This window comes from Panthera tigris, chromosome C1 (genome assembly GCF_018350195.1).
Source record: "Panthera tigris isolate Pti1 chromosome C1, P.tigris_Pti1_mat1.1, whole genome shotgun sequence".
NCBI classification, from domain to species: Eukaryota; Metazoa; Chordata; class Mammalia; order Carnivora; family Felidae; genus Panthera; species Panthera tigris.
Window position 1 is genome coordinate 15,069,873 of NC_056667.1, and position 25,606 is coordinate 15,095,478.

Sequence of the window (25,606 nt, forward strand, 5' to 3'; positions counted from 1 at the left end):
AACCAAATGCCTTTGTCCATTTGAAGTTCATTCCTTCATCTCTATTTATGTATCAAAGTAATGTAACTGCTCACCTGAGCTATTCCCCCACGTTACCAAGTTCAGTTGATCTAATTCCACTAAAAGCACAGAAACTCTGAGCTTCTGCTATGCATGCCGCCTTACTAAAGATCCGTGAGATGTAAAAGCTGCGGTTTGCATCAAAGGAAACAAATTTCGCTGGGTGTCGGCCATCTCCTGGGTAGGCTAACCTAGTTCCGTGCAGGACGACAGCATACAACGGTCATCACCGCGTCATCATCCGCCCCAGGTATCTCGTCCTGCACCGATGACAACACAGCTCCCGGGAGCCAACAGGGTAGAACTTCAGCCCCTGGGTTAGTGACTCACTTCTGCAGGAAGCCGAAAGGAGCTATTTCTATGAAGCAGAGGAAGAAGTGACAAAAAAAAAAAAAAAAAAAAAAAAAAAAAAAAAAAAAAAAAAAAAAAAAAAAAAAAGAGGCAAGCTAGGGTGCTGAGTTTATGATCCCTGAACATGTTAGGGCACACATGGTTATTTCCTGATGAGTCAATGATAATTACTAAACTACAGCTGTGAGCTTGCTATCACAATCTCCCCTTTTTTCTCTAAACTTTCAGAATCTGGTACTGGGGTTGCCGGCTGATGAAGGCGAGCGGGAAGTAACATCACGTCATTTCAGGTCTGATCGCCACGCCGGTGGGCTTGCAGCAGCCCTCAGAACACCTCCCCCTCCACATCTGGTTTTCACGGCGCAAGCTCCCATCCGTTTCCTCAGTTAGCACCTTCCCGCATTGACGGTTACTTTCAACCTTGAGCACCATTACTGCATTCCCTAAGGTATGTCCTAACGGCTGTCCCTGCAACCTACCCCCAAGATTGCACCCTCCCAAAGTGACTGGCCTAGAACACAAACGAAAACCAAACACAAAGATGTGTTATGGGGCTGAACTGTTTCTCCTCCCTTAACCTCCCGTTATTGAAGCCCTAACCCCTAGTGCCTCAGAATGTGACTGTGACTGAGAGGGTCTGTAAAGAGGTAAATTAAAATGAGGTCATTAGGGTGAGCACTCATCCCGTATCAGCAGGGTCCTTTTAAGAAGAGGAAATTTAGGGGTGTCTGGTGGCTCAGTCAGTTAAACGTCCAACTCTTGATTTCAGCTCAGGTCATGAGCTCATTGTTCACGAGTTTGAGCCTCTGCACTGTCAATGCGGAGCCTGCTGGGGATTCTCTCTCTCCCTCTCTCTCTCTGCCTCTCCCCCCCACCTCACCTTTTAAATGTATTTTCGAGAGAGGGGAGGGGCAGAGAGAGAGGGGGAGACACAGTCCAAAGCAGGCTCCAGGGTGTGACCTGTCAGCACAGAGCCTGGTGCGGGGCTTGAACCCATGAACTGCGAGATCTTGACCTGAGCTGAAGTTGGATGCTCAACCAACTGAGCCACCCAGGTGCCCCTTCCCCCTCCCTTTTTAAGCGTTCTTTCTGTCCCAAAATACAGAAACTTTACATAAAAAAAGAAGAAGAGGAAATTTAGACAGACACAGAGCAAGGATGAGGTGAAGACATCAGACAGCCATCCATAAGCCAAGGAGAGAGAGGACTGGAACAGATCTTCCCTTGGCTCTCAGAAAGAACTAGCCCTGTTGACACCTCGATCTTGGACTTCTTTCTAGACGACAGAACTGGGAGACAAACTGCTGTCCAAGCAACCTGGTCTGGTCCGTGCTACTTTGTTAGAGCAGCCCAAGCGCACTTCGTACGGTGATTAAATTCAGGAAGTGGGCCACGACCCTCCACGGCCGGACTCCTCTTCCCACGTCTTCTGGTTTGGCGAAGCGTGGAGGTTGTAGGATCAGGGACATGTCACCTGGTTTTCTAGGTGGGAACCAGAAGGTTAAGCGACTTGTCTGAGGTTGCATCGTCATCTCCAGCCCGTGGGCGCCTGTCAGAGGGTCCCAGTTAGGGCCGCGCTTCTGCTTTTGGAGGATGAATGGGCGCTGCCCCCCACCACCTGCCAAGCATCACTCCGAGCAGCCCGCATAGTGCTGCTGCTGCTGCTTTATTTCTAGGAATCTAGTCCTCTCTTACTGTTCTAGGCTTTGCACTCCCTTCTGTTTCAATATTACCATTAACGTAACGATCCCCAGCACCGTCAATACAGTGGAATAAAATGGGTGCCCTCAAAACAGGCATTTTCTCTTGTTGCTACCTGTTACCCCATTTGAGAAGCAGGGGGACGAGGAATGGTTCCTAGTACTTTTCCAACTGAAAGGTATAGGTCGGAAGAGGTCCCCTCTCCATAAACACTTGTTAGAGACTTTGTTGCCGGAGACAAAATAGAGGATACTTAATAGAAAATTGGGGGCACCTGGCTGGCTCAGTAGCAGGCGTGTGCCACGCTTGATCGCGGGGTCATGAGTTCAAGCCCCGTGCTGGGTGTAGAGATTACTTAAGTAAACTTAAAAAAAAAAAAAAAAAAAAAAGCAGCACATGCAGCAGGCACCGCTTTCTTTGTAGCCTGTCTTCACCCACAGCCAGCTATGGCCCGAGGGCTGGCCCAGGTGGCAGCTAATGGCTGCTTAGGCCTCTGGTGACCTCAGCTGAGAGCAGACTCATCTCTTGACCACCTGGCTGCTCTTCTCTCCTCCCCGGCATTTGAAACTCAAACTTCTGTCTGTCTCCTCTTTCCTTTTCTTGCTCATCTTTAACATGGAAGCTCCTAGCTGTTTAAAACCTAGTTTCAAAATCTCCTAACAAAAAAATCTGGTAACCATTGCCCGCTAATCTTAAGGCAAGATCCTCTTGTAGGTTGTGGGCACGGGTTTTGCTACCTGAGCCATCAGTTGTCTAAAACCGCTAAGGAGGGTGTGGAGGAAAGGTGATTGGTCATCCGTCTACCAAGCCTGGATTTACATCCAACTCCATCACTTACTACATGTTTAAACTGGAGAAAATTAGCTAAATTTATTTGCTTCTGCAAATCGGGGTTCATTTCACACATCTTTGAGAACATATTTGTGAGAATCTGAGAGAGTGTGATTTACAGCACCTAGCAATAGGAAACTACAGTGAAGGGTCAGTTAAACAACCAAACTGAACTCTTGTGAAATTAGATAATTCTTGCTCGTTTGTTTAAAAAAAAAAAAAGGTCTTTCCTAAAATTCTAAAATGCCTTAGTAACTTCAGTGTAGTGAACATGGTTCAGTACTTTGACAACGATCTCACATTACCTTTGGGTGGTTATTCTAAAAATAAACAAGAACTGTGGATTTGAACACCTTGATTTTACAGATGAGCAAACCAAAGCTCAGGGAGATGAAGAGTCTTGGCCAAGGTCCCACAGCTAGCAAGTAATGCAGCCTCCAAGGACCACAGGTACAGATGTTAGGACACTGGCCTGAGTGATGCACTCTAACCAGCAGGCTGTCTTAGGTTGGAATTGATGAAAATTTCCAGCAATTTCCATATCATCCCCGCAAACTTAAGTTGCAAACAAGCAGCATAAGGGATTTAGGTCTGATGTAAGAAGAATCTCATCAGAGCAAAAGTTCTTCCACAGTAAAATGGATGAGCAACTCTCTGGGTTTTAGGAAAGAGCATCTGTTGGTACTGGGGGCAAAGCAGACAAGGATAGCATGGGAGACCAGATGACTAAGGTTCCTCTCAGAATCGTGAGCGCAGTGAGCGAGGATTACTAATATCCCAGCTCATAACTACTGAGCAGATATCCTGTCCAGAAGGTTCAGCTGTGAGGCCATGTCCCCCTCTGACATGGCTCTAGGCAGACTTCATGTAGTACAAGTTTACAGGTTATCAAGAGCAGGAGGGCTGTTCACTCAGCAGTGTCCAAGTTCTGACGGAAGCTGTCGCTCCTGGAGGAAAAGCTCTCACAAGTACCAGTATCCTGTGAACTGAAAGAACTTGCCTGTAGTAAGGAAACCGTGAGGAAACAGAAAGCACCCCCAGGTTAGGATCTGAGAATGACCGAGAACTTGTACAGTAAGCAAAACAACTCGGGACAGCCTAGATGACATTCCCATCTGTTGGGATTACAGCAGATCCAAGATCGAATTCTAATAGTTCTTGCCAAACTTGTTAAAACAAAAGCCACCGTGACTCCCAGATGCACACTTAATAGTTTCATCTCATTTCCAAATCCTCTCCACTCTTAAGTCCTGGGTTTAGTTCTGGTTGTGACCTGGGGCAAGTTTCTGAACCACACTGTGTCTTCGTTTTCCCTCTGTAAAGTGGGCCTAATAAGCAATGATCATCTCATAGGGTTGCTAGGATTCAATGATACAACGTATGTACAGAGCCTTGGAGAAGGAACTCAATTAGTGTTGGCTATTATCGTCACTATTATTTATATTAACAAGTCAAATTTGCAACTGCACTTTATTGAACACTCAAGGCACCATAGAGAAAGAGAAAGGCACCAAAGAGAAAGGTCTCTTTGTTAAAAATTTCATAGCGAATAGTGTTTATTTTTTAACGTTTATTTATTATTGAGAGACAGAGAGAGACCAGGCATGAGCAGGGGAGGGGCCGAGAGATGGAGAGACACAGAATTCGAAGCAGGCTCCAGGCTCTGAGCCGTCAGCACAGAGCCTGACGCGGGGCTCGAATTCACAAACTGCGAGATCATGACCTGAGCCGAAGTCGGACGCTCAACCGACTGAACCACCCAGGCGCCCCGCAAATAGTGTTAATTACACATTTATATACAATGTGAAGAGAAAGAAAATGACTTGGGAAGGTACCTTCGGAAGCCTCCTTTCACATACTGGTTGTTGACAAAAAATGAGGAACGGTTCAGACTAAGCTAATACATTTAAATAATCAAAGGTAGAAAATTTCTGCAACAGAAAAACCAGTGAAGAATCTATGGAAAATGATAGAACTTAATAGAGAAAAAAAAAGTTAAGAGATTAGTTTCTTAAAAAAGGCAAACTCCATGCAGCTGAGGGACACCGTTTAGCGATCCCTCCTGGCTTCTGAGCACACTTCCGTCAAGCAGTTCCTAAGCCAAGAGCTTCAACATGTCCGGGTTCTGTAGCTGTAGCTCAGCTCTGCAGAACTGAGTGACCATCTGTTCTCCCGTGAAAATGCAAAACAAACTGCATGCTGGGAAGTAACGTCAATCAGCACCTCTGGGGGAAGAGCTTAGTAATGATCTTTTTCCAATTAAGAAGAGAATTTCCCATCATGAACAAAATTAGAATTTTTGCTTAACTCAAAGAGAAAGAAAGTAATACAGTTTTGCAGGTTCCAAAGATGAGAAATCTCAACTATAATCCTAAACTTTTAAAGTTTTTTAGTTGGCTAAATACAGCAGTTCATGAATATGGCTGGCTTAACCTCTTTCTCCTAATCTATCACATGATGGCAAGAGTATCACAGCCGGAGCAAGACTAGATTCTTTAAAGTAGGTACAAAAAATAGGTTAGCAAACCTAAACTGGGGCTGACAAACTTTTGTAAGAAGAATGATGGAAAAAATGTTAAAAGGTGTCGGCATATTACCTAGCTCTTGTTTTCATGTAATTTTCTGGTTAATTATACCCAATAGACATGATTAAAACATACATCTGTTTTCTAAGATTTATATTGGACCAGACTTCCTTTTCATGAAGACCATGTGGATGGTTATAATCTGTATTGAATGCTTTTACCATAATACTAAGAAAAGGTCTTCACATTTTTTTTTTTTTGCAATGGTAGCTCTTCTTTCACAGGTAGGTTAAGAAGCTGACAATCTCTCTCCCAGTACTTTCTGAGATTCATTTATCAAAGGTAGTTTGTAGGTGGTTTAAGAGTATGTGAAACACCGTAACTGAGCTCGGTGAGTCACTAGCAGATGGTACTGAAGCCACTGACCCATGCGGGAAATTGCTGGGATTACATCTGGAGTCTGCAGTTTTTCCTTCTGTAACATGGAAGTAAAATTTATGTATCCCACTCCTTTAAATGCCTGGTCGGGAGAAAAAAACCAAACATTCCTTTATCTCAACATAAGTAAGGTGCCTGTACATCTCTGAAGACAGGGTTTTCACTGAAGAGTAGAGTGGCCCTCTTGTCGTCTCCCTTTACAAGATGCTGAAGCAAGGACAGTTTTGTCCTTATCTGAACTTCATCGTGACTTGACAGAGTTATGACATTCTGTTAGCTACAGAATGTCAGAGTGGGAAAGGACCTTCAATGATCTAATAAACTTCTTACCCTGTGCTGGAGCACCTACTGGACAACGGTAACCACTAGGTGGCTGTTCAGAGTATCTTTTTACAAGTGGGATCATAAAATGAAGAAACCAACCAAAATCCTCCAACTTTGATCCCAGAAGAGTATTCTTAGCACAGGTACCCAACACTCATACTACTAAGAAATTGAGAATTATTACCTGCCAAATAGCAAAAGAGAAATTAGAATTACTTTCTAAGATCAGGTCTGTACGGTTTATCAACCCTTTTGCAGTGCTGTATTTTTTTTTCTAGTCTAAAGACTATCTATCTGAACATCAAACATAAAAAACTGGAATCTATGATCTTGAAAACAAGGACCTCAATAAAATGCAAAATGACTTTAAACTTCTTATTCATTAAGTAATTGGGTTCAATAGATCTAGAAACATCATTTACCATCCATATGAAGAATTCAAAAGCAAATTAACTGAAGTTTGTATTTAAAAAGGAAAATGGAAGGGGCACCTGGCTGGCTCAGTCGGTTAAGTGTCTGACTTCGGCTCAAGTCATGATCTTAAGGTTCGTGGGTTCAACTCCCACATTGGGCTCTGTGCTGACAGCTTGGAGCCTGGAGCCTGCTTCAGCTTCTGTGTCTCCCTCTCTCTCTGCCCCTCCCTGGCTCCAACTCTCTCTCTCTCTCTCTCTCAAAAATAATCATTAAAAAACACGAAAAAATGAAAGAAAGAAAGAAAGAAATACAAAGGAAAACGGATGGCAGCTATTCCAAGGAGGAAAGACTCCAGTGAATGCAACACTTAGCTACTTTTAAGGGTCTACTAGATAGAATCTTTTAAATATAAGCTACAGTTCAGCAGCTTTAAAATTTCATGTTTATTCATATTTTTCAAAATATATGTACATAAAAAAAGGAAGATTTACAACAGGAAAGATTGCCTTACATGCAACACAAATTCCAATGAGCTCATGATGGGATCACACATGATTATGGATCTACTTCAAGCCAATCTTCTCAAGTCCATTTCCCAGCCACACTCTAGGCTGCAGATGAGATCCCAGGAGACAATGCAAGTGGAATGAAGGAAACAAACGTCTTTTGCCTCTGGCAGTACTCAAGGGGCCAGAAGATGTACACCAAAAAGTTTAAGACAATTAAAATGTCAAGTGCCACAGGGAGGATAAATGATAACCGGAAACCAGTATTTCTCAAGTAGAAAGCTAGTACTATTTAACACAACTTCACAATACTAAACCAAATACAAATGAGAAAGGGTTAGGTAGTTGGGCTTCATTTACTTTTTTTTTTCTTTTTTGTAAGTATCTCAAAAAAAGAAGCCACTTGCTTGATATCAAAAGTGCTGTGGAAAGAAAGGAGGGGAAAAAAACCCACAGATGAATCTGGAATTTAGTTTATTTTAGCAAATTGTATGTTTTTCCACTTAACATTTCTATATTAGCAATGATGTAACTCTCCAACATTTCCTTATAAAAAAGGCAAACAGGAAACAACTCATGCTCCAAATATTAAAAAATATATTTAAACATCTGATCAAGATTTTATATGGTTTGGTTTTTGGTAACACAGGTGACACCAGAAATCATAAACTCAACATATTCCTGTATTTCCCTTCAGTCAGAAACCAAATGGTGGAGGGAATTTGTGCTTGTGGTTGAGGGAGCGCAATGCTCTGGGCCAGTGAAAAACACCTGGAAATCGGCCAACGTGAAAAGTGGCCCAAAGGAGTCCTAGGTCTGCAGAATCTAATGAAGTCATAATGTTTTTTGGCTTATTCCCAAAGCTAAGATGTCTCTGTGTTTATATAGTTGGAGAGAAAGGGTTAGTGGAGTGGTTTTATAAATAAGATTAATTATTATAGCTATAACTGAAGTCTCCAGGCAGAAGGCTTTTCCATTCAGTCAGTGCTATATACTGCCTCTTTTTTTTACTTCCAGCACCTGACCAGTATCCTATTCTTGATGTTTTCTACAAATATAAAAATCTTTGCAAGTGTTTAGATAAAGCTGGAAGAAACAAAGAAAAAAAAAAAAAAAAAAGCCAAAGCTGACAATAGAAAAAGAAAGAGGGTTGGGGTAGAGGGAGAAAAAATGACAAGTGTAGATTATACAGTTCAGGAAAATCCGGAGTTATCGCAGAAATTAAAATGACTGAGGGAAGGGGGTAGGCACCAAGAACAGCACCTAAAGCGAACAAATGCCTAAATTGGTTTATTTATATTCCCTCCCCACAATGTTCATAGGGAAGGGAAAAAATGTAATTTTAAAAGCATCAAAACTAAAACAAATGCACACTGACCTTAGAAAATAAGATTCTGAATTTTATCATGATACCCTTTTTTTCCTATAAAATTTACTTTTTTGCTTTGAAAGACTTCTTCATGTTGGCTTTGCCCTTGCTGGGCAATTTCACTTCCTTTCTCACACTGGCTGCAGGCTTTTTTGAAGAGCCACCACTAGGTTTCTTGATGACTGAGGATGAGGGTCCGGCTTTCTTGGCAGGAGTTTTGGCCTTAGGAGGGGCTTTCTTAGACAGGGGCCTAGCTTTCCCCCGCTGGGCAGCTGGGACTTTGGGCGCAGGCTTGGACCCTCTCTGCTTCACCGATGCGGCCTTCACCGAAGACTTGGCTGGGGTTTTCTTCTGCAACCTGTGAGAACAAAGAGCAAAGGCGATCACTTAGTACTCAAGAGACTCACTCTGCCAGGACGACCGGATACTTTGCCAAAAAAGACACAGGGTAGACAGAAGTCACCGATGTAAAGGATAGGAACGTGGTGATTGGACTATAGCCCTTACTAAAACTGTGCGAAAATTCAACCACTTCATGGGAGTCTGTACATAATTTGTGATGTTCTTCCTAGGAAAATATGGGATTGTTTTTCTTTGAATAACCAACCAACTACGGATATACACACAGATTTGACCAAACAGTAAATTACACATATTCACAGTGCTTCCTAAGTTCAAAGCCCCTGAATTTCCAGGAAGACAAATTCAAATGTTACACCAAGAGCCTTCTGAGAAGGATCCTGAGTTGTTACAATGCTATTAATTACTATTATTGCCACTATTAGCTCAAAGGTAGGACATCCACACATCCACACCTTCTTTTAGGTGGTGGCTCTTCGTCATCAGAGTCTTCTTCTGAAGAGTCCTCCTCATCTTCATCCTCGTCTCTTGAATCATCTAGCTCTTTCTTTGGAAATAGAACTCCTGGGCTATGAGAAGAAAAAAAGAAAAGAAAAATAAGGTAAAATTACATAAAAGAGAAGTCCCACATAGGAAAGGGAAAAATGTGAACCTAGATGCTCTTTCTTCGACATTCCACATCTTCCTGCCCTCCCCAAATGCCATGTTGCAAGTGTCGGGTTACAGTTTAACCTGTTTTCAACACACACGCAGTTATAACAAATCTATTGAGAGTCCAGAACCATACCTCATTCCCTTCCTCCTACCATTAGAAAAAATGGACTCTTTAATTTATTTTAATTTTTTTATGTTTTTTTTTTTTAATTATTAATATTTATTCATTTTTGAGAGACAGAGAGTGCGAGCAGGGAGGGGCAGGGTACAAAGAGGGAGGCACAGAATCCGAAGCAGGCTCCAGGCTCCAAGCTGTCAGCACAGAGCCTGAGGTGGGACTCGAACTCACAAACTGTGAGATCATGACCTGAGCCGAAGTCAGACACTTAACCGACTGAGCCACCCAGGCGCCCCTAAAATGGATTCTTAATCATTTACTTAGTAAGCAATTTAAGCTCCTGATATATGTCCAGCACTGTATTAGCCACTGAATATACAGCAGTGACTGGTCTGTCTACAAGACAGCAAACAGTTTGCACAACAGTATACATTTTTTTGGCCTCATGATACTGGCAAAAGACCTCAAAATATCATAAAGGCTGAATCTCTTCAAAGTTTTAGAGAAAGCAAGGATTTTCTAGTTTTCTTTGCCCTTATTGATACAAATATTGATTCCATTGTGTAATAAGTCCTTGAATTATAACATTTTATGTACATGACTTTAAGAATTAGATTTAATATTTGAAAAATTCAAATAATATGCAATCGGCCAAGTAACAGAGGCTTGTACACAAGGTACAATATAAGAAATACACTATACTCTTGCTAAAATAGGGCTTTAGTGGTACATGTCATGGCACTTTACTAGAAATCAGAGTATAAGAAGGCCATTGCACAGGTGCACAGAACAATGCTTGGCCCCAAGGAGGTGCTCAATACATTTTTTGGTTTGGTGCATAAATAAAGTATAGATCAAAAAGATTTTCAAGGAAATGGCCCTATCTCTATAGTATGGTGAAGGCAGACTAGGGTTATTGGAAGCAGCCAATGCTCTCCCCTCCTTGAGTGATGATGAAAACATACATAATCCTCTAATAATCTTGTCATTATCATTTATTTAATAAAGAAAGAATGAACACAAAAATAACTGGCCGATGATCTCAAAGAATTCCATGCTTGATTTTAAGGAATGGGTGGCTAATAAGATCTAGCAGGGTAGCCAACATTCTCCAGTTCTAACATGAAAGGTGTTTGCTCTAAAACAATACTGCCTTAAGTAGTCTTTATTTTCAAGTAAAACAGTAATAAATTAATCAGTTAAGCCCAAGATTTTAAATTTACAATCACCAACACTTCACATTATGGCCTGGCTGCTTACCTGGGGTAATAGGGAAAACAGAGCTGGAAGGTGCCACTGAATCCTTTGCCAGAGATCTGTTCCATCCATCCATTCTTTTCGCATTTCTGAAGAGTCTTCTTCAACAAATGCACTGAATAAAAAAATCCAGAAATGAAGAAAGTTATCTATTCAATTTTTTTTTTTTTTAATTCTTAACATTTATTTAAGGCAGAGACAGACAGAGCATGAGTGGGGGAGGGCCAGAGAGAGAGGGAGACACAGAATCCGAAGCAGGTTCCAGGCTCTGAGCCATCAGCGCAGAGCCCCGAAGCGGGGCTCGAACCCACAAACCGTGAGATCATGACCTAAGCCGAAGTCAGATGCCTAACCGAGCCACCCAGGTGCCCCTAGTTATTCTATTTTATAAGTCCCTCAACCACAAACATTTATATACAAATTTACTGTCCTGTCAAACAGTAGGTGACATGTGCTAACTGAAATTTTTGTGGTCAGAATTGTTAACTAATTCACTTAACAATTAAGTGCCCATAAATTTGAAAAGAGTTAAATTGTCATGGCAAGAGACTGACCATTAAGTCCATTAAGACAAGTTCCTCGTTTCAGAGAAAGCAGAACAGGAGCCCAGAGTGGTGAGTGACGTGCCCTACAGTGACGCAAAAATGATTAGTAGCCAACCTAAAACTAATCTCTCATTTCCATTCATTCAAACATCTATTGTATACCTGTATGTACTCAGAAATAATTTAGGAGAGTATCTATAAAGATGACAAAACCGGGGGCACCTGGTGGCTCAGTTGAGTGTTCATTTTCTGATTTTGGCTCAGGTCATGATCTCATGGCCTGTGAGTTCGAGCCCCGTGTCGGGCTCTGCAGACTGTGGGGCTCTGTGCTGTTTGCAGAGCCTGCTTGGGATACTCTCTCTCCACCCCCTGGTCCCTCCCCTGCACACAGGTGTGCACACATGCTCTCTCAAAAATAAATAAACATTAAAAAAAGGAAAGCATTCCTTCATAACATTATAAAATTCATACTGCATAGGTTAAAAGTCAGTATTAAGACTTCAAAATTACTTTTAATCAAAAGAATACAGCCTGGTGTGCATTTTGTTACTTATTTTCCATATTTCTTACCCTACACCACTATACCTATTCTAGTAGTTCACTGAGAAAATATACAGCCTCATTAACCTGGATATGACAGTGCTAAGGCGAGGCTTTTAATCTCAAATCACCACCTGACAGGGTAAAGACGCTTCACTGAAAAAAGTATTCTTTGTTACAGGGCTTAAGGCAACAAGAAACAACGTAAGTAGCATTTTAAAACACCTGCTTGGCTTCAAGGGAAAATTACATGGTTTGGTAGACATTCAGAAAGGCAAAAAGATACTATACTTGAGAGGTATTCTGAACCAAGAGATTTATCTAAAATCTTTATAGTAAAGTAAAATCAAATCCTGATCTTCAGCAGACATTGTAAATTAAGGATAAGCCTTGCTTATTTGTTTTTCCTTTTGTAAATAATAAATTTGTAAAGTTGTTCCCTCTTGGTGTTCAGTCAGCGGTTAATGCTTTGCAATAGCATGATCTCCAGAACTGTTTACAAGACAATCCCCCCGATCCCAGTTAAATGCACACAACTCTGAGCCTTACTTTGATAGTTAGAATTGGTCCCTGGGTGGTTCTCCAGGACATACTTCTTCAGAGCAGTGGTAGAGCAGGTCTTCGGCTCATTCATGGCAGCAATAGCAGACAAGATTGCATATTCCATCAGGCTTCCACCAAGCAGGGGTTTCTCCCCTGATTTCTTCAGCTGTTTTCCAAGGAGGAAGAGAAAAGCATCAAGACAACACTCTCCCAAAGCAGGTCAAGACAAGACTCCTCTGCACCAGGTGGGTCGGAGTTCCTGCATTAGCACAGATATGTTTTACAATAAATTGTCAGGTTAGGGACTTTCTCTTCCCGCTCATCAGGTATTTAATCTAACTGAGGAGTCCCAACCCTCCTATGGATATTTTCTCTTTCCATTAACCCCTCCATCCAACCTAACAGAGCAACAGCTACCCTTAACTCAAACAGAGTGACAGCTGTATCCCAATAAGCAGGTTAACTTGTTATGTCCCAAATAAATAAGACAGTTTTGAGAATACTTCCTTGTCTCAATCTGAAAAGTGGAGTAGTTAGAAAAATAATAAATAACCTTTTTAATCCTGTAAAGAAAATAGCGAAGGAAAAGTTTGATAATTGTTTAGGGTATCATACAACAGAAAATTACATAGCATATTCCAAGGACAAAAGGATGGGGAACAAAGATCAGCACCATTAAGCACAAAGAGTAAAAGGACAAACTCAGGTATGATCTACAACAGAGATTCTCAAAGAGTGGTCCACAAACCCACTGGGGATCCTGAGACTCTTTCAGGGGACCTGCAAGATCAAAACTATTTTCCTAATAATGCTAAGACGTGATGTGCCTTCTTCACTGTGGTGGCATCTGCACTGATGGTGGAAAAGCAATGGTGGGTAAAACTGCAGATACGTTACCATAAATCAAGGCGGAGACACAAAAATGTACCAGTAGTTGCTGTATTCTTTACTGCTATGTGCTTGTTTAAAAAAAAAAAAAAAAAGCCAATTTCACTTAAGAATGTCCTCAATGAAGTAGCAAAAGTTATCTTATTAAATCTCAATCCCAGGACATGTCTTTTTGTTATTTTATGGGATGAAATGGGAAGAACACATTAAGCATGTCAACTACATGTGGAGATAGGATGGTGGTCTCAAGGAAAAGCACCCCAGGGTCTGAGTTGTGAGCTGAACTAGCTTCATTTTTCATGGGATACTCCTTACTTGAAGGAACGACTAATAGATACACTATGGTTAATTATTATTTAGACTTGGCCATCTGGTAGACATTTTCTTGAAAATGTATTAAGTGAGCCTCTCCCTTCAAGGAAAACAACTAACAGTATTTGTTGCCAAGCATAAAATGCAACTTTTTAAGAAAAAATTTAAATCATGGAACATTTGTATATACTACGGTGAGCTTAGTAATTTCTGAGTACTTAAATATTGTTCTGATAAGATCGGTGGGTACTATTACTTTTGTTACTGTTTGATGAAATGTGGTAACACTTTAATTATCTGCATGATTCAGTGAACCACTATCTTCCAAATGACCATATGACCATGTTATAAAACTATGCAGTTAAAACATCTGCTCCAAGTTCAAGACAGACCCAAAGATTTAAGGCAAGAGTACAAGAGGTTCATAGATATGGTTTTAGGTTCCACATGGCAACTAACCTTTAAGGAATTACCACAAAATCAATTAATGTAATACACCGTATTAACAGAATAAAGGACAAAGATCACATGCTCATCTCGAGACACAGAAAAATCATTTTACAAACCCAAAAGCTGCTCATAATAAAATCTCCTAACAAACTAGTAATAGGGGAGAAATCTTCTCAACCTGATAACAGGCATTTATAAATAACCCACAGCTAACTTAATGATCAAAGACTTGATGTTTCCCCTTTAATAAGGGGAATGAGACAAGGATGTCTGCTCTCAGCATTGTACTGGAGGTTCTATTCAGTACAATTAAGCAAGGAAAAAGCAAAGCAAAGCAAAACAAAACAGCCAGATGAGAAAGGTAAACAAAATGGTCTTTATCTGCAAATGACATGACTCTCTATGTAGAAAATCCTAGGGAATCCACAAAAATCCTAAGGAATCTACAAAAAAACTACTAGAACTAGTGAATGAGTTCAGCAATGTTGCCGGATGTAAGATCAACAGACAAATCAACTGTATTTCTAAATGTCAGCAATGAACAATCTTGAAAATACTTCCGTTCAACATAACGTGGAAAAGAATAAAATACTTAGGAATAAACTTAAATGTAAGACCTATATACTGAAAACTACAAAATGCTGCTGAGAGAAGTTAAAGATCTAAATAAAGAGATAGTCAGTGTTCACGAACTAGCAAACTCAGTATTATAAAGACAGTGATTCTTCCCATATTGATGTATAGGTTCAGTGCAACCTCTACCAAAATCCTAGCTGGGTTTTGTGTGTGTGTGTGTGTGTGTGTGTGTGTGTGTGTGTGTGTGTGTGTGAAAAATAACAAATGGATCCTAAAATTCATATGGAAATGCACAAGACTAAGAATAATTAAAATATTCTTTAAAAATTACATTTTTTGACATTTTCCAATTTGAAAACTTGCACAAAATTTTCAAAGCTACAGTCATCAAGACTATGATCCTGGCATAAGAATTCATACATAGATCAATGGAGAAAAATCAGGAGTCCAGAAATAAATCCTTAATATGTATGGTCATTTTTTTTTTTTTTTAAATAAAGATGCCAAGGCAATTCAGTGGGGAATAGATAATCTTTTAAATAAAAAGTGTTGGGGGGGCGCCTGGGTGGCTCAGTCGGTTGAGCGTCCAACTTCGGCTCAGGTCATGATCTCACAGCTCGTGGGTTCAAGCCCCACGTTGGGCTCTGTACTGACAGCTCAGAGACTGGAGCCTGCTTCCGATTCTGGGTCTCCCTTTCTCTCTCTCTGCCCTCTCCCGCTCATGCTGTCTCTGTTTCTTAAAAATAAATAAACATTACAAAAAATTTTTTTAAATAAATAAATAAATAAATAAATAAATAAATAAATAAATAAATAAATAAAGTGTTGGGGCACATGGGTGGCTCAGTTGAACGTCTTGACTTTGGCTCAGGTCATGATCTCACAGCTTTTGAGTTTGAGCCCCACATCGGGCTCTGTGCTGACAGCTCAGAGCCTGGAGCCTGCTTCCGATTCTGTGTCTCCCTCTTTCTCTCTGCCCCTCCCCCACTCACACTCTGTCTCTCTCAAAAAATAAACGTTAAAAAAAAAAATTAAAAATAAAAAATAAATAAATAAAAGTGTTATGAGGTGCCTGGATGGCTCAGTCAGTTAAGCATCCAACTCTGGCCTAGGTGTTGATCTCACTGTCCCCAAATTCAAGCTCCACACTGGGCTCTGTGGTGACAGCTCAGAGCCTGGAGCCTGTTTCGGATTCTGTGTCTCCCTTTCTCTCTCTGCCTTTCCCCCACTCGTTCGTTCTCTGTCTCCCTCTCAAAAATAAACAAACATTTAAAAAATTTTAAATAAATAAATAAAAAGTGTTAGGACAACTGGGTATCTACGGCAAGAACATGAATTTATAGCCCTACCTCATACCATAAACAAAACTCAAAATGGACAGAGCCTAAAAGTATTTAAAAACTCTTAAAAAGAATGTAGGAGTGAATCTTGTGATCCTAAGTTAGGCAATGATTTCTTGGATATAATACCAACAGCAGAAGCAATTTTAAAAAATGACATACTGGACTTCATCAAAATTAAATACCTTTGCACTTCAAAACATACCATTAAGAAAGTGAAAGCACAGGCCACAGATGAGGAGAAAATATATGCAAATCATGTATCTAATGAGGAACTGGAGTCTAGTTAATAACTTTTACCTCTCAATAATAAGACAAATAGCCCAAATTTAAAAACAGGCAAAGAATTTAAATAGACATTTTACCAGAAAAGATAAACAAATGTCCATTAAGCACAAGGAAAGATGGTCGGTATCAGGAATCATTAGGGAAATGCCAACCAAAACCATAACAAAACAGCACTCTACATCCACCAGTATGGCTAGAATTCTAAAAAAGACGGTAACAAGTGTTTGCAATGATGTGGAGACACCGGAACCCTTATACTTTGCTGGCGGGAATGTAAAATGATGCACACACTGTGGCAGTTTCTTACGACATAAATTGACCATAGTGTCCAGTAAGTCCACACTCCTCGTTACATATCCGTGTGAAATAAAAAACATGTATTTGCACAAAGATTCGGATGTAAAGGTTCATAGGCAATATTAATTGTAAGAGTAAAAAGTGGAAATAACCCAAATGTTTATCAATTTGTGAGTAAACAGAATGTGTTAAATACATACGATGGAATGCTATGTGGCAATAAAAAGGAATGAAAGCACTGATTCATGCTGCAACATGGATAAAACTCAAAGAAGATTATGCTAAGTGAAAGAAGCCAAACCAAAAAAGCGATAGATTGTATGACTCCATCTACAAGAAATGTGTAGAAAAGGGAAATCTATGTAAAGAGAAAGTCGATTAGTAGGTTGGCTGCAGAGGAGAATGGGGAGAGACTGCAAACGGGCACAAGAGATCTTTCTGGGTGATGAAATGTTCTAAAACTGGATTGTAGTGATGGTTGTACAACTCTGTAAATTTACTAAAAATCACTGAATTATAAATTGTAACTTAAAATGAGTCTATTTTATGGCATACAAATCATACTTCAATAAAGCTACTTTAAAAATCACCATTTGTTGAGTTTTGGTACAGTATCAAAGAATAATACCCACAACTATTTGAAAATTATCTTAAAATACTCCATACTTTTCTGTGTGTGAGGTGAATTTTCTTCAAAGATGTAACCCAAAATATGTTGAAATATCTGTTAAGACAGATACCAGCTGTCTTCTCTTAAACAAGACGTTAAAGATTTGCAAATTTTTAATGAATAGTACCTCTCTTCTCATGAAGTTTTCCAAAAATATAGTTATTGTTCCACAAAAAAATGTTATTTATGCTGACGTAAAATGTTTTCTTAAAAAAATGAATGAATATTTAAAATTTTTCTCAGTTTTAATCTCTAATATGGTACAACCCACATAAAAACAACCTCCTGGGGTCCTCAAAGAATTTTTAGAGTATAAGTTGGTCCTGAAACCAAAACTTTTGAGAGTCATTTCTCTACAACCAAGCCTTCTTGGCCTCTAACCTGGAATGTCCCAGAAGCACCTTTGCCAGTTATTTGTTCTAACTGGCCTCTCTCTACTGCTCTCTGCAGAGCATTCTTCAACAGCTGAGGCCTGCAGAGAAAACAAACAAACAAAAAAAATAGCGATAAACATCAATGAGGAAAGATATGAAGAAACAGATCCAGGGTTTTCCCCTGAACTTAAGTTCTGATTCCTATTAGATGTAGTAGTAGTTTGTTAAAATGGACAATAATAAATAAAATACTGGCACCCTTAACAAGTGGCATTCTTTTTACTTTAAGCAAAGCAGTTAAGTCATTACCCGGAGACACAAACCATGTCCCATACAGAACCAATTACCAAACTTCTAGGGCACTCCAAACACCTTCCATTTATTCTACCACAACAGCAACCAAACTGTGTAATCAAACAAAGCATGAGTATGTTTAAAGTCCCACCTAACTCAAGAATTCTCACAGGCAAAATTTCTAGATACTGTATTTTAAAAAGTATGTAACACATTAACAGAAAACAACATTTTTTTACAAACTCTGAAGTTAGCCTAATAGAATTCCCTGGGAAAGAAAAAAGGTTGTTCTTAACATAATGTCTCTGTCTTAAGAGGGTTACAGTTTAAGACAAAACACAAACCAACAATACTAGGTCATCAAAACCAAATGGCAAGAAAGAAGAAACTGAGAGAAGAAACTGAAAGAAAAAAGGTTGTTCTTAACATAATGTCTCTGTCTTAAGAGAGTTACAGTTTAAGACAAAACACAAACCAACAATACTAGATCATCAAAACCAAATGGCAAGAAAGAAGAAACTGAGAGGGGTGCCTGGCAGCTCAGATGGTGCAGTGTGTAACTCCTGACCTTGGGGCTGTGAGTTCGAGCCCCATGGCGAGGTGGAGATTACTTAAAAATAAAATCTTAGGGGCGCCTGGGTGGCTCAGTCGGTTGAGCATCTGACTCTTGTTTCAGCTCAGGTCATGATCTCACAGTTCATGGGTTTGAACCCCACATCAGGCTCTGCGCTGACAGTTCTGGGCCTGCTTGAGATTCTCTCTCTCCCTCGCTCTTTGCCTCTACCCCACTTGTTCTCTCTCTCTCAAAATAAATCAACTTAAAAAAAAATTCTAAAAAAACCAAAAAACATAAGAACAAGTGCAAGACTGTCCTGTCAAGGTGTAGTCTCAGAGGTGGGAGCGGGGGGAACCTTAGGTGCAGGCACAAACCAATCAAATTGACTTTGGGCTTAAAAGGGGCTGTGGTAGGGAAGAAGACAATCAAATGGAAAGCTATGCATTCAGGCCAACAACAGGACATCTGAAGGAAGGGTGGATCATAATCTACAAGCCTGGTGTGTTCTGTCATAATTCTCAAGAATTACTAGAAGAGCACCCAGTAAGAATCTGAGGTGAGTGGCTTGAAACTGGTTAGTTACTGCGTTGACGAATAAAGATCGGCAGGGCAGCCGGTCGAGAGGCAGAATTACGAGGGCCAAACTATCATTTGAGGTGCTTCACTCTGATACTTTTCTTTGGAGAAGAAATTTAAAATTTTTACCTAACCACTAAGCATTACAGGTTGAGCCGACACTAGTTTTTCATGACATCGTCTGTATGCTTAGGGAGGAATAACAGAGGGGATGCCATGATCTAATAGGATGCTAAAGAGTGGGAACTAGCCTATCAAATCTTGCACATCCCTGATACTCCAAATGAAGAAACTCCCAACTAAAGAAAACTCACAATGAAAATATTTCTAAGCCAGTATATTCCATTTAGGAGGAATATGATTTATGCCACAACCCCAAACACACACATACCACACTTCAAGTCCCTCATCCCACAAACATTTACTGAGTATTTATTATAGTTATACAGGGATAAACACATAGATCTCGTCACTAAACTCAAGGAATTTAAGAGATGATGAATATATAATAATCTCTGTAAAGAATGAGAAGGATCAGGGTTGAAGTACACAATATAGAGCTTTGGGAACATAACTGAGGGAATGACTTAATTGTCAAACACGTTTTCCATTAGTTGCTCTATAAGGCAGACTGCTTAAAGACTGATTTCCAATGGGGGATCACAAAGTAAAACACTGACACCCCAGTGAGAAGAACTGCCTTAACCGAGGTTCAGATGCTCCAAGAATGCAGCGATCAGTTAAACTGGTTTCCTTCCTAACATTTCTGTTTTCTCGGCAATCTTTATGCCAACATATACTTTGTCTGGGCTTTTAGAAGTCACAGAATTCTGTCACTCATTCCTCTATCTTCTAGTAAAATCCTTACTTACCAGCTGCTTCAAAACTTCTGAGACTGGCCCATTCTTTTACCACTGCCATAACCTTAGTACAAGCCACCATGCCCTCCCTTCTGGGCACTGTGCTTTCTGTCTTCATAATGCATACCACAACTAGGTCAATACACCTACAGAAGCCACCTTTACGGTGTTAATCAACTGATCAGGTGTCAGGTCCTAAAGCCTCAACCCAGCTTCAAAGCCTTCCATGACGTGATCCTACTCCTTGTTAGTCTAGATGCAGTCAGACCCGGTCTCCTTTTAGTTCCCAAAAAAGAATGCTAACTCCTGTCTCTGAAATTTTCTCATGAAGCTCTTAAAGAATGCCACTCTACTGGGGCGCCTGGGTGGCTCAGTCAGTTAAAGCATACGACTTTGGCTCAGACCATGATTCCACGGTTTGTGGGTTCAAGCCCCACATCAGGCTTTGTGCTGACAGCTCAGAGCCTGGAGCCTGCTTCAGATTCTGCATCTCCCTCTCTCTCTGCCCCTCTCCCACTTGTGCTCTGTCTCTCTCAAAAAATAAACACTGAAAAAAAATTGTAAGAATGTCACTCTACCATCCATCTAAATTCTACACTCTTCTATACCTAATCATGCCCCATCTCTTTAACTTACTGTTAACTCCCAGGCACAGCTCCCTGTTCTGAAAAATTTAGTCTATGTCACACCATTTTGCACTCACTATAGTGCTAAGTGCTATTCAAAATATTTCATATGTGTGGATTAAACCAGATAATACAACAAACCCAAGAAATAGGTACTATTATTCCCCATACTTTACAAATGGAGAAAAGCTGAGTGACACAGAAAAGTCAAGTCATTTTTCCAAAGTCACACAGTTAGGTAGGGGAAGAACCAGTACAAATTTGGGCAGTCTGATTCCAGATTCTACATTCTTATTCACTATGCTATGCCTGCACTTTCCAATATAAGACAGCCCAGAACGGTGGAAAAAGCAAGTATCATATTGAAAAACAAAACAGGGGCATCTGGGTGGCTCAGACGGTTGGCCACCTGACTTCAACTCAGGTCATGATCTTGCAGTTCATTAGTTCAAGGCCCACCATCGGGCTCTCCACTCTCAGCGCAGAGCCCGCTTCGGATGCTCCGTCTCCTACTCTCTCTGCCTCTCCCAAGCACGCATGCACTCTCTCTCTCTCTCAAAAAAAAAAAAAAAATTTTATTAAAAAAAATGAAGTTCTGATTTTACCAGTGAACAGCCAGGTAACCCTAAGATTTTTATCAGCAAAATTGAGGTAGGAATATGTATTTTTAAGTCTATTTTGAGAAATATGGAAAACAACGTACAAAAGGGTTTTATAAAGCCCTATACAAATTCAAGGAACTTTTTATTATTATAACATGTTCTCTTTTTTAAGTTTATCTATTTTAAGCGAGAGAGGGAGAACAAGAGCAGGAGAGGAGCAGAGAGAAAGGGAGGGAGAGAGAATCTCAAGCAGGCTCTGCACTGTGAGTGTGGAGCCCAATGTGGGGCTCAAACTCAAGAAATGTGAGTTCATGACCTAAGCCAAAATTGAGTCGGATGCTTAGCCAACCGAGCCATCCAGGTGCCCCAACAGGTTTTGTTTTTAATTAGATAACCAGACCAGTTTAGTTTGAAGCAGAAAATCATGGGTAATTGTTGAAGGCCATGTTACTCAACCATGGAGAAAGCTGGTCTGCATTGAGACATATATAAATGAAAGCCATGTGCAGAGAGAATCAGAAGTAAGGGATGGAGAACAAAAAAGCAACGGATAGCAACAAGGATTCTGAGTTGCAAGCATCTAAATGAGAGCGTTCCGTCAGTCTGTTAGAAATGCATAAATGGAATTAAGAAGATCACAAGATGCCTGAAATTGCTCAGAGTTGAAAATGTTAAGAATCTAAGGGGTCACCAAAGAAATTAAAGAGTTCAGAGATAAGTATAGGGCATACAATTGAATTTGGGCTATGTTCTTATATTGGTGTGGGAAGAGGAAAAAAAAAAAAAGAGTATAAAGAAGTTACATCACACACAATGATTTCTAATGCCATGTGACAGGACTACCCTTTAAAGTTTCTGAAGGTATCTTAGAGTGAACTCAAAGTCTCTATGTAAATCCAACATATCCAGTTTTTAATTCAGATTTGCAAAAAATCATTGTTATCAAATACAGAAGAAACTTGCATGTTATATAAAAAACACTGGGATGCCTGAGTAGCTCAGTCAGTTAAGCATCTGACTCTTGATCTCTGCTCAGGTCATGACTTCAATGTTCATAAAATCGAACCCTGCATCATCAGGCTGACTGCACAGAGTCTGCTTGGGATACTCTCTCTCCCTCTCTCTCTGCCCTCTCCCACTCGTGCTCGCTCTCCCTCTCTCTCAAAATAAATAAATAAAAATTTTAAAAAATACCGTTGGGGCACCTGGGTGGCTCAATCAGTTGAGTATCCAACTCTTGGATCATAATCTCACAGTCTGTGGGATGGAGACCTGCGTCAGGCTCCACACTGGGCATGAAGCCTGCTTAAGATTCTCTCTTCCTCTCCCTCTGTCCCTCCACTGCTTGCACATGTGTGCACACAGTCTCTCAAAAAAGTCTGAAATTAGAATCCTATTTAGCATGGTGTAATGCTCATACCATGAGAATTATATTGGAACAGAGACTAATATTAGCATTAGTTGAGCACTTACCATGTGCCAGGCACTGTTCTAAGTGCTTAACATGTACTAGGAGACGTACGCCTGGTAACAACCTTACTGATACACTGTTTATCAGTTAGGAAACTGGGACACAGAGAGGGAAATTACTCAAGGATACAGAGCTAGAAAATGACAGAATCAGGATTTAAACCCAAGGGGTCTGGTTTCAAAGTCTGTGCTTTTTTTTACCACAAGCTCTACAGCCGCTAGTATACAGGAGCAGAAACATGTGCCTCATCTCACACACTCTGGGACGAACACTCTTTGTGGAGTGGCCAGGTGAAATGCCCACAGGCATTCAATCACTCATTCAACTAATATTTATGGAGCATCTACTGTGTGCTAGGGCGTGGAGGAAACGGAAGTGAACAATATAGATAAAACTCCTGGCCAGGGTGTCCGGGTGGCTCAGTTGGTTAAGTGTCCGACTTCGGTTCAGTTCATGATCTCGTGGTTCATGAGTTTGAGCCCCACGTTGGGGTCTGTGCTAACAGGTAGGAGCCTGGAGTCTGGCTCGGATTCTGTGTCTCCCCCTCTCTCTGCTCATCCCTTGCTCATGCTGTCTCTCTCTCAAAAAGAAATAAACATTAAAAAAAAAATCTTTTTTTAAATCCTGGTCTTCAAGATTCTGACATTTTAATGGGGTAGACAGGTAGTTTTAAACAACCAGGCAGGGGCACCTGGATGGCTCAGCTGGTTAAGCATGCAACTCTGGATTTCAGCTCAGGTCATGATTTCATGGTTCATGAATTTGAGCTCCACATCAGGCTTTGCACTGACAGTGTGGAGCCTGCTTGGGATTCTCTCTCTCAAAAATAAACAAATTTGGGGCGCTTGGGTGGCTCAGTTGGTTGGGCGTCTGTCTTCGGCCCAGGTCATGATCTCACACAGTTCGTGAGTTGGAGCCCCGCATCGGGCTCCGTGCCGACAGCTTGGAGCCTGGAGCCTGCTTCGGATTCTGTGTCTCCCTCTCTCTCTCTGCCCCTCCCCAACTCATGCCTGCACTCTCTGTCAAAAATAAATAAACTTAAAATAAATAAATAAATAAACTTAAAAAAAAAAAAAGAAAAGAAAGAAAAAAGGCCAGGCAGATGCAGTATGTGTTAGAATGTGATGAGTGCTATGGAGAAAAGTAAGACAGAGAAGTAGAATTCTGAATGCTGGGAGAGGAGGGAAAGGTTGCAAATGGAATTTAGGTGGTTCCATCAACCAAATGCAGCGTACAAGCCAGGTACGGACACTAACTGGAACAAACCAACTATGAGAAGTCATTTTGGTGGTGCCTGGGTGGCTCCGTTGGTTGAACATTCAACTCTTGGTTTTGGCTCAGGTCATGATCTCACAGTTTGTGGGACAGAGCCCCTTGTTGGGCTCTGCGATGACAGCATGGGGCCTGCTCAGGATTCTCTCTTCCTCTCTCTCTCTCTGCCCCTCCCCCACTCTCTCTCTCTCATAAATAAACTAACTTTAACAAGTCACTTTGGAGACAACTGGGGACATGTGACTATGGCCTATGTATTGGATAATGCTTAGGATTTTGTCGGAAATGTTAGTACGATGGTTTGTTCTCTTTACATTTATGTGTATGTTTGAAAGTTTCCAAAATAAAACAATTACAAAAAAGGAAGGCAGTCAAGGCAGGGTCAAGGCACTCTAACGAGGACATCAGAGTAAAAACCTGAGAGAAGTGAAGGCGTGAGCAAAGTAGATTATGGGGAAAACCATCCAGGCAAAGGGAACAGCAAGCATACAGACTCTGAGGCCAGCTAAGTGAGGGAAAAGTAGTAGGAGATTAGGTCAAAGACACAATGGAAGCATAATGTCATATACCATTTTAGAGACACTGGCTCTATCTGTAAGGGGGCTAGGAAGCCACAGGAAGGTTTGAGTAGCAAGACGATACAATCTAACTTACATTTTTACAAGTTTCACCCTCACTGCTAGGTTAAGAACAGACTGAAGGAGAGGGAGCATGAGAGGAGTTAGGAAGTCATTGCTCTAAAACAACTGAGAGATGATGGTGGCTTGGAAGAGTAGTAACAGTGGAGGTAATGAGAAGAGGTTTGTTTATGGATATATCCTAATACCAAATCCAAAGTAACTGCTTACAGATTAGATGGAGGTGTGGGATAAATAGAACAGACCGGCACATCAGGTGAGCTTGAGCCCTACTTCGGGTGAGCCTGAGCCCTGCTTTAGGTGAGCCCTGCTTCTCTCTCTCTCCCTCTCTGCCCCTTGGTCAACTGTGTACCCCACCCACCCACCTCTCAAAAACTAAAATTAAAATTAAGTATGGCCAAATTATCATGTTAATTGTATGTATGACAGGACTCCCTGACAGTCAGTGGTAGAGAAAATCAATAGTTTTAGAGAAGTAAACGGAAAAAGAAAAAAAAAAAAAAAAGTTACTGTTAACGAGGTCACAGGAAAAGGTCTCTAGGTTCGTTATCACCTATGAGTGGATAACCCACCTATTATCAGGAAAATATTGTTTCAACATAAGGTCAGAAATGTTCATAAAGATTAGACATGTAACAAAGTTACACTGCTATCAACAACTTGTCTGGTGGGAGCACAGTAGAAAGGTAAGGAAAGAAAAAGCTGGGAGAAGATAATGGTCTCCAGTCACCAGAGAGAGAAGAGAGAGAAAAGTGAAATGTGTATTTAAATGCATTTCTAGCTCATGGTTGTATATGTGGGTCACACTCAGGGCAGAAAAAGCATACAAAAACCAGGACACTAATTTCAAACTTTGTGCTTCTGTGATTCCCTTGTCTTTCGCACTATTTCACGGACTCTCCTTGGGCACTCTGAAGACCACTGAGTGCTTTTCTGAAAATGTGGCTTCTGGGCTAAAGCCTCAGCAATTCTAACTGCAT

General features: G+C 40.7%; 1 protein-coding gene across 6 annotated transcripts in view; it reads right to left on the reverse strand.

Annotated features, from left to right (window-relative positions):
• Positions 1-7,607: 7,607 nt before the first annotated feature.
• Positions 7,608-25,606, reverse strand: part of HP1BP3 (heterochromatin protein 1 binding protein 3) — a 40,141-nt gene continuing 22,142 nt past the window's right edge. For 5 of the 6 annotated variants that reach the window (XM_042994396.1, XM_042994397.1, XM_042994395.1 and 2 more), the window contains 5 exons: positions 17,739-17,829; positions 12,543-12,702; positions 10,912-11,023; positions 9,335-9,448; positions 7,608-8,877 (listed from right to left, as the gene is read on the reverse strand). In XM_042994396.1, the coding sequence (XP_042850330.1) occupies positions 8,583-8,877; positions 9,335-9,448; positions 10,912-11,023; positions 12,543-12,702; positions 17,739-17,829 (772 nt within the window). In that variant the 3' untranslated portion in view covers positions 7,608-8,582. The other variant, XM_042994399.1, reaches the window with a different exon arrangement.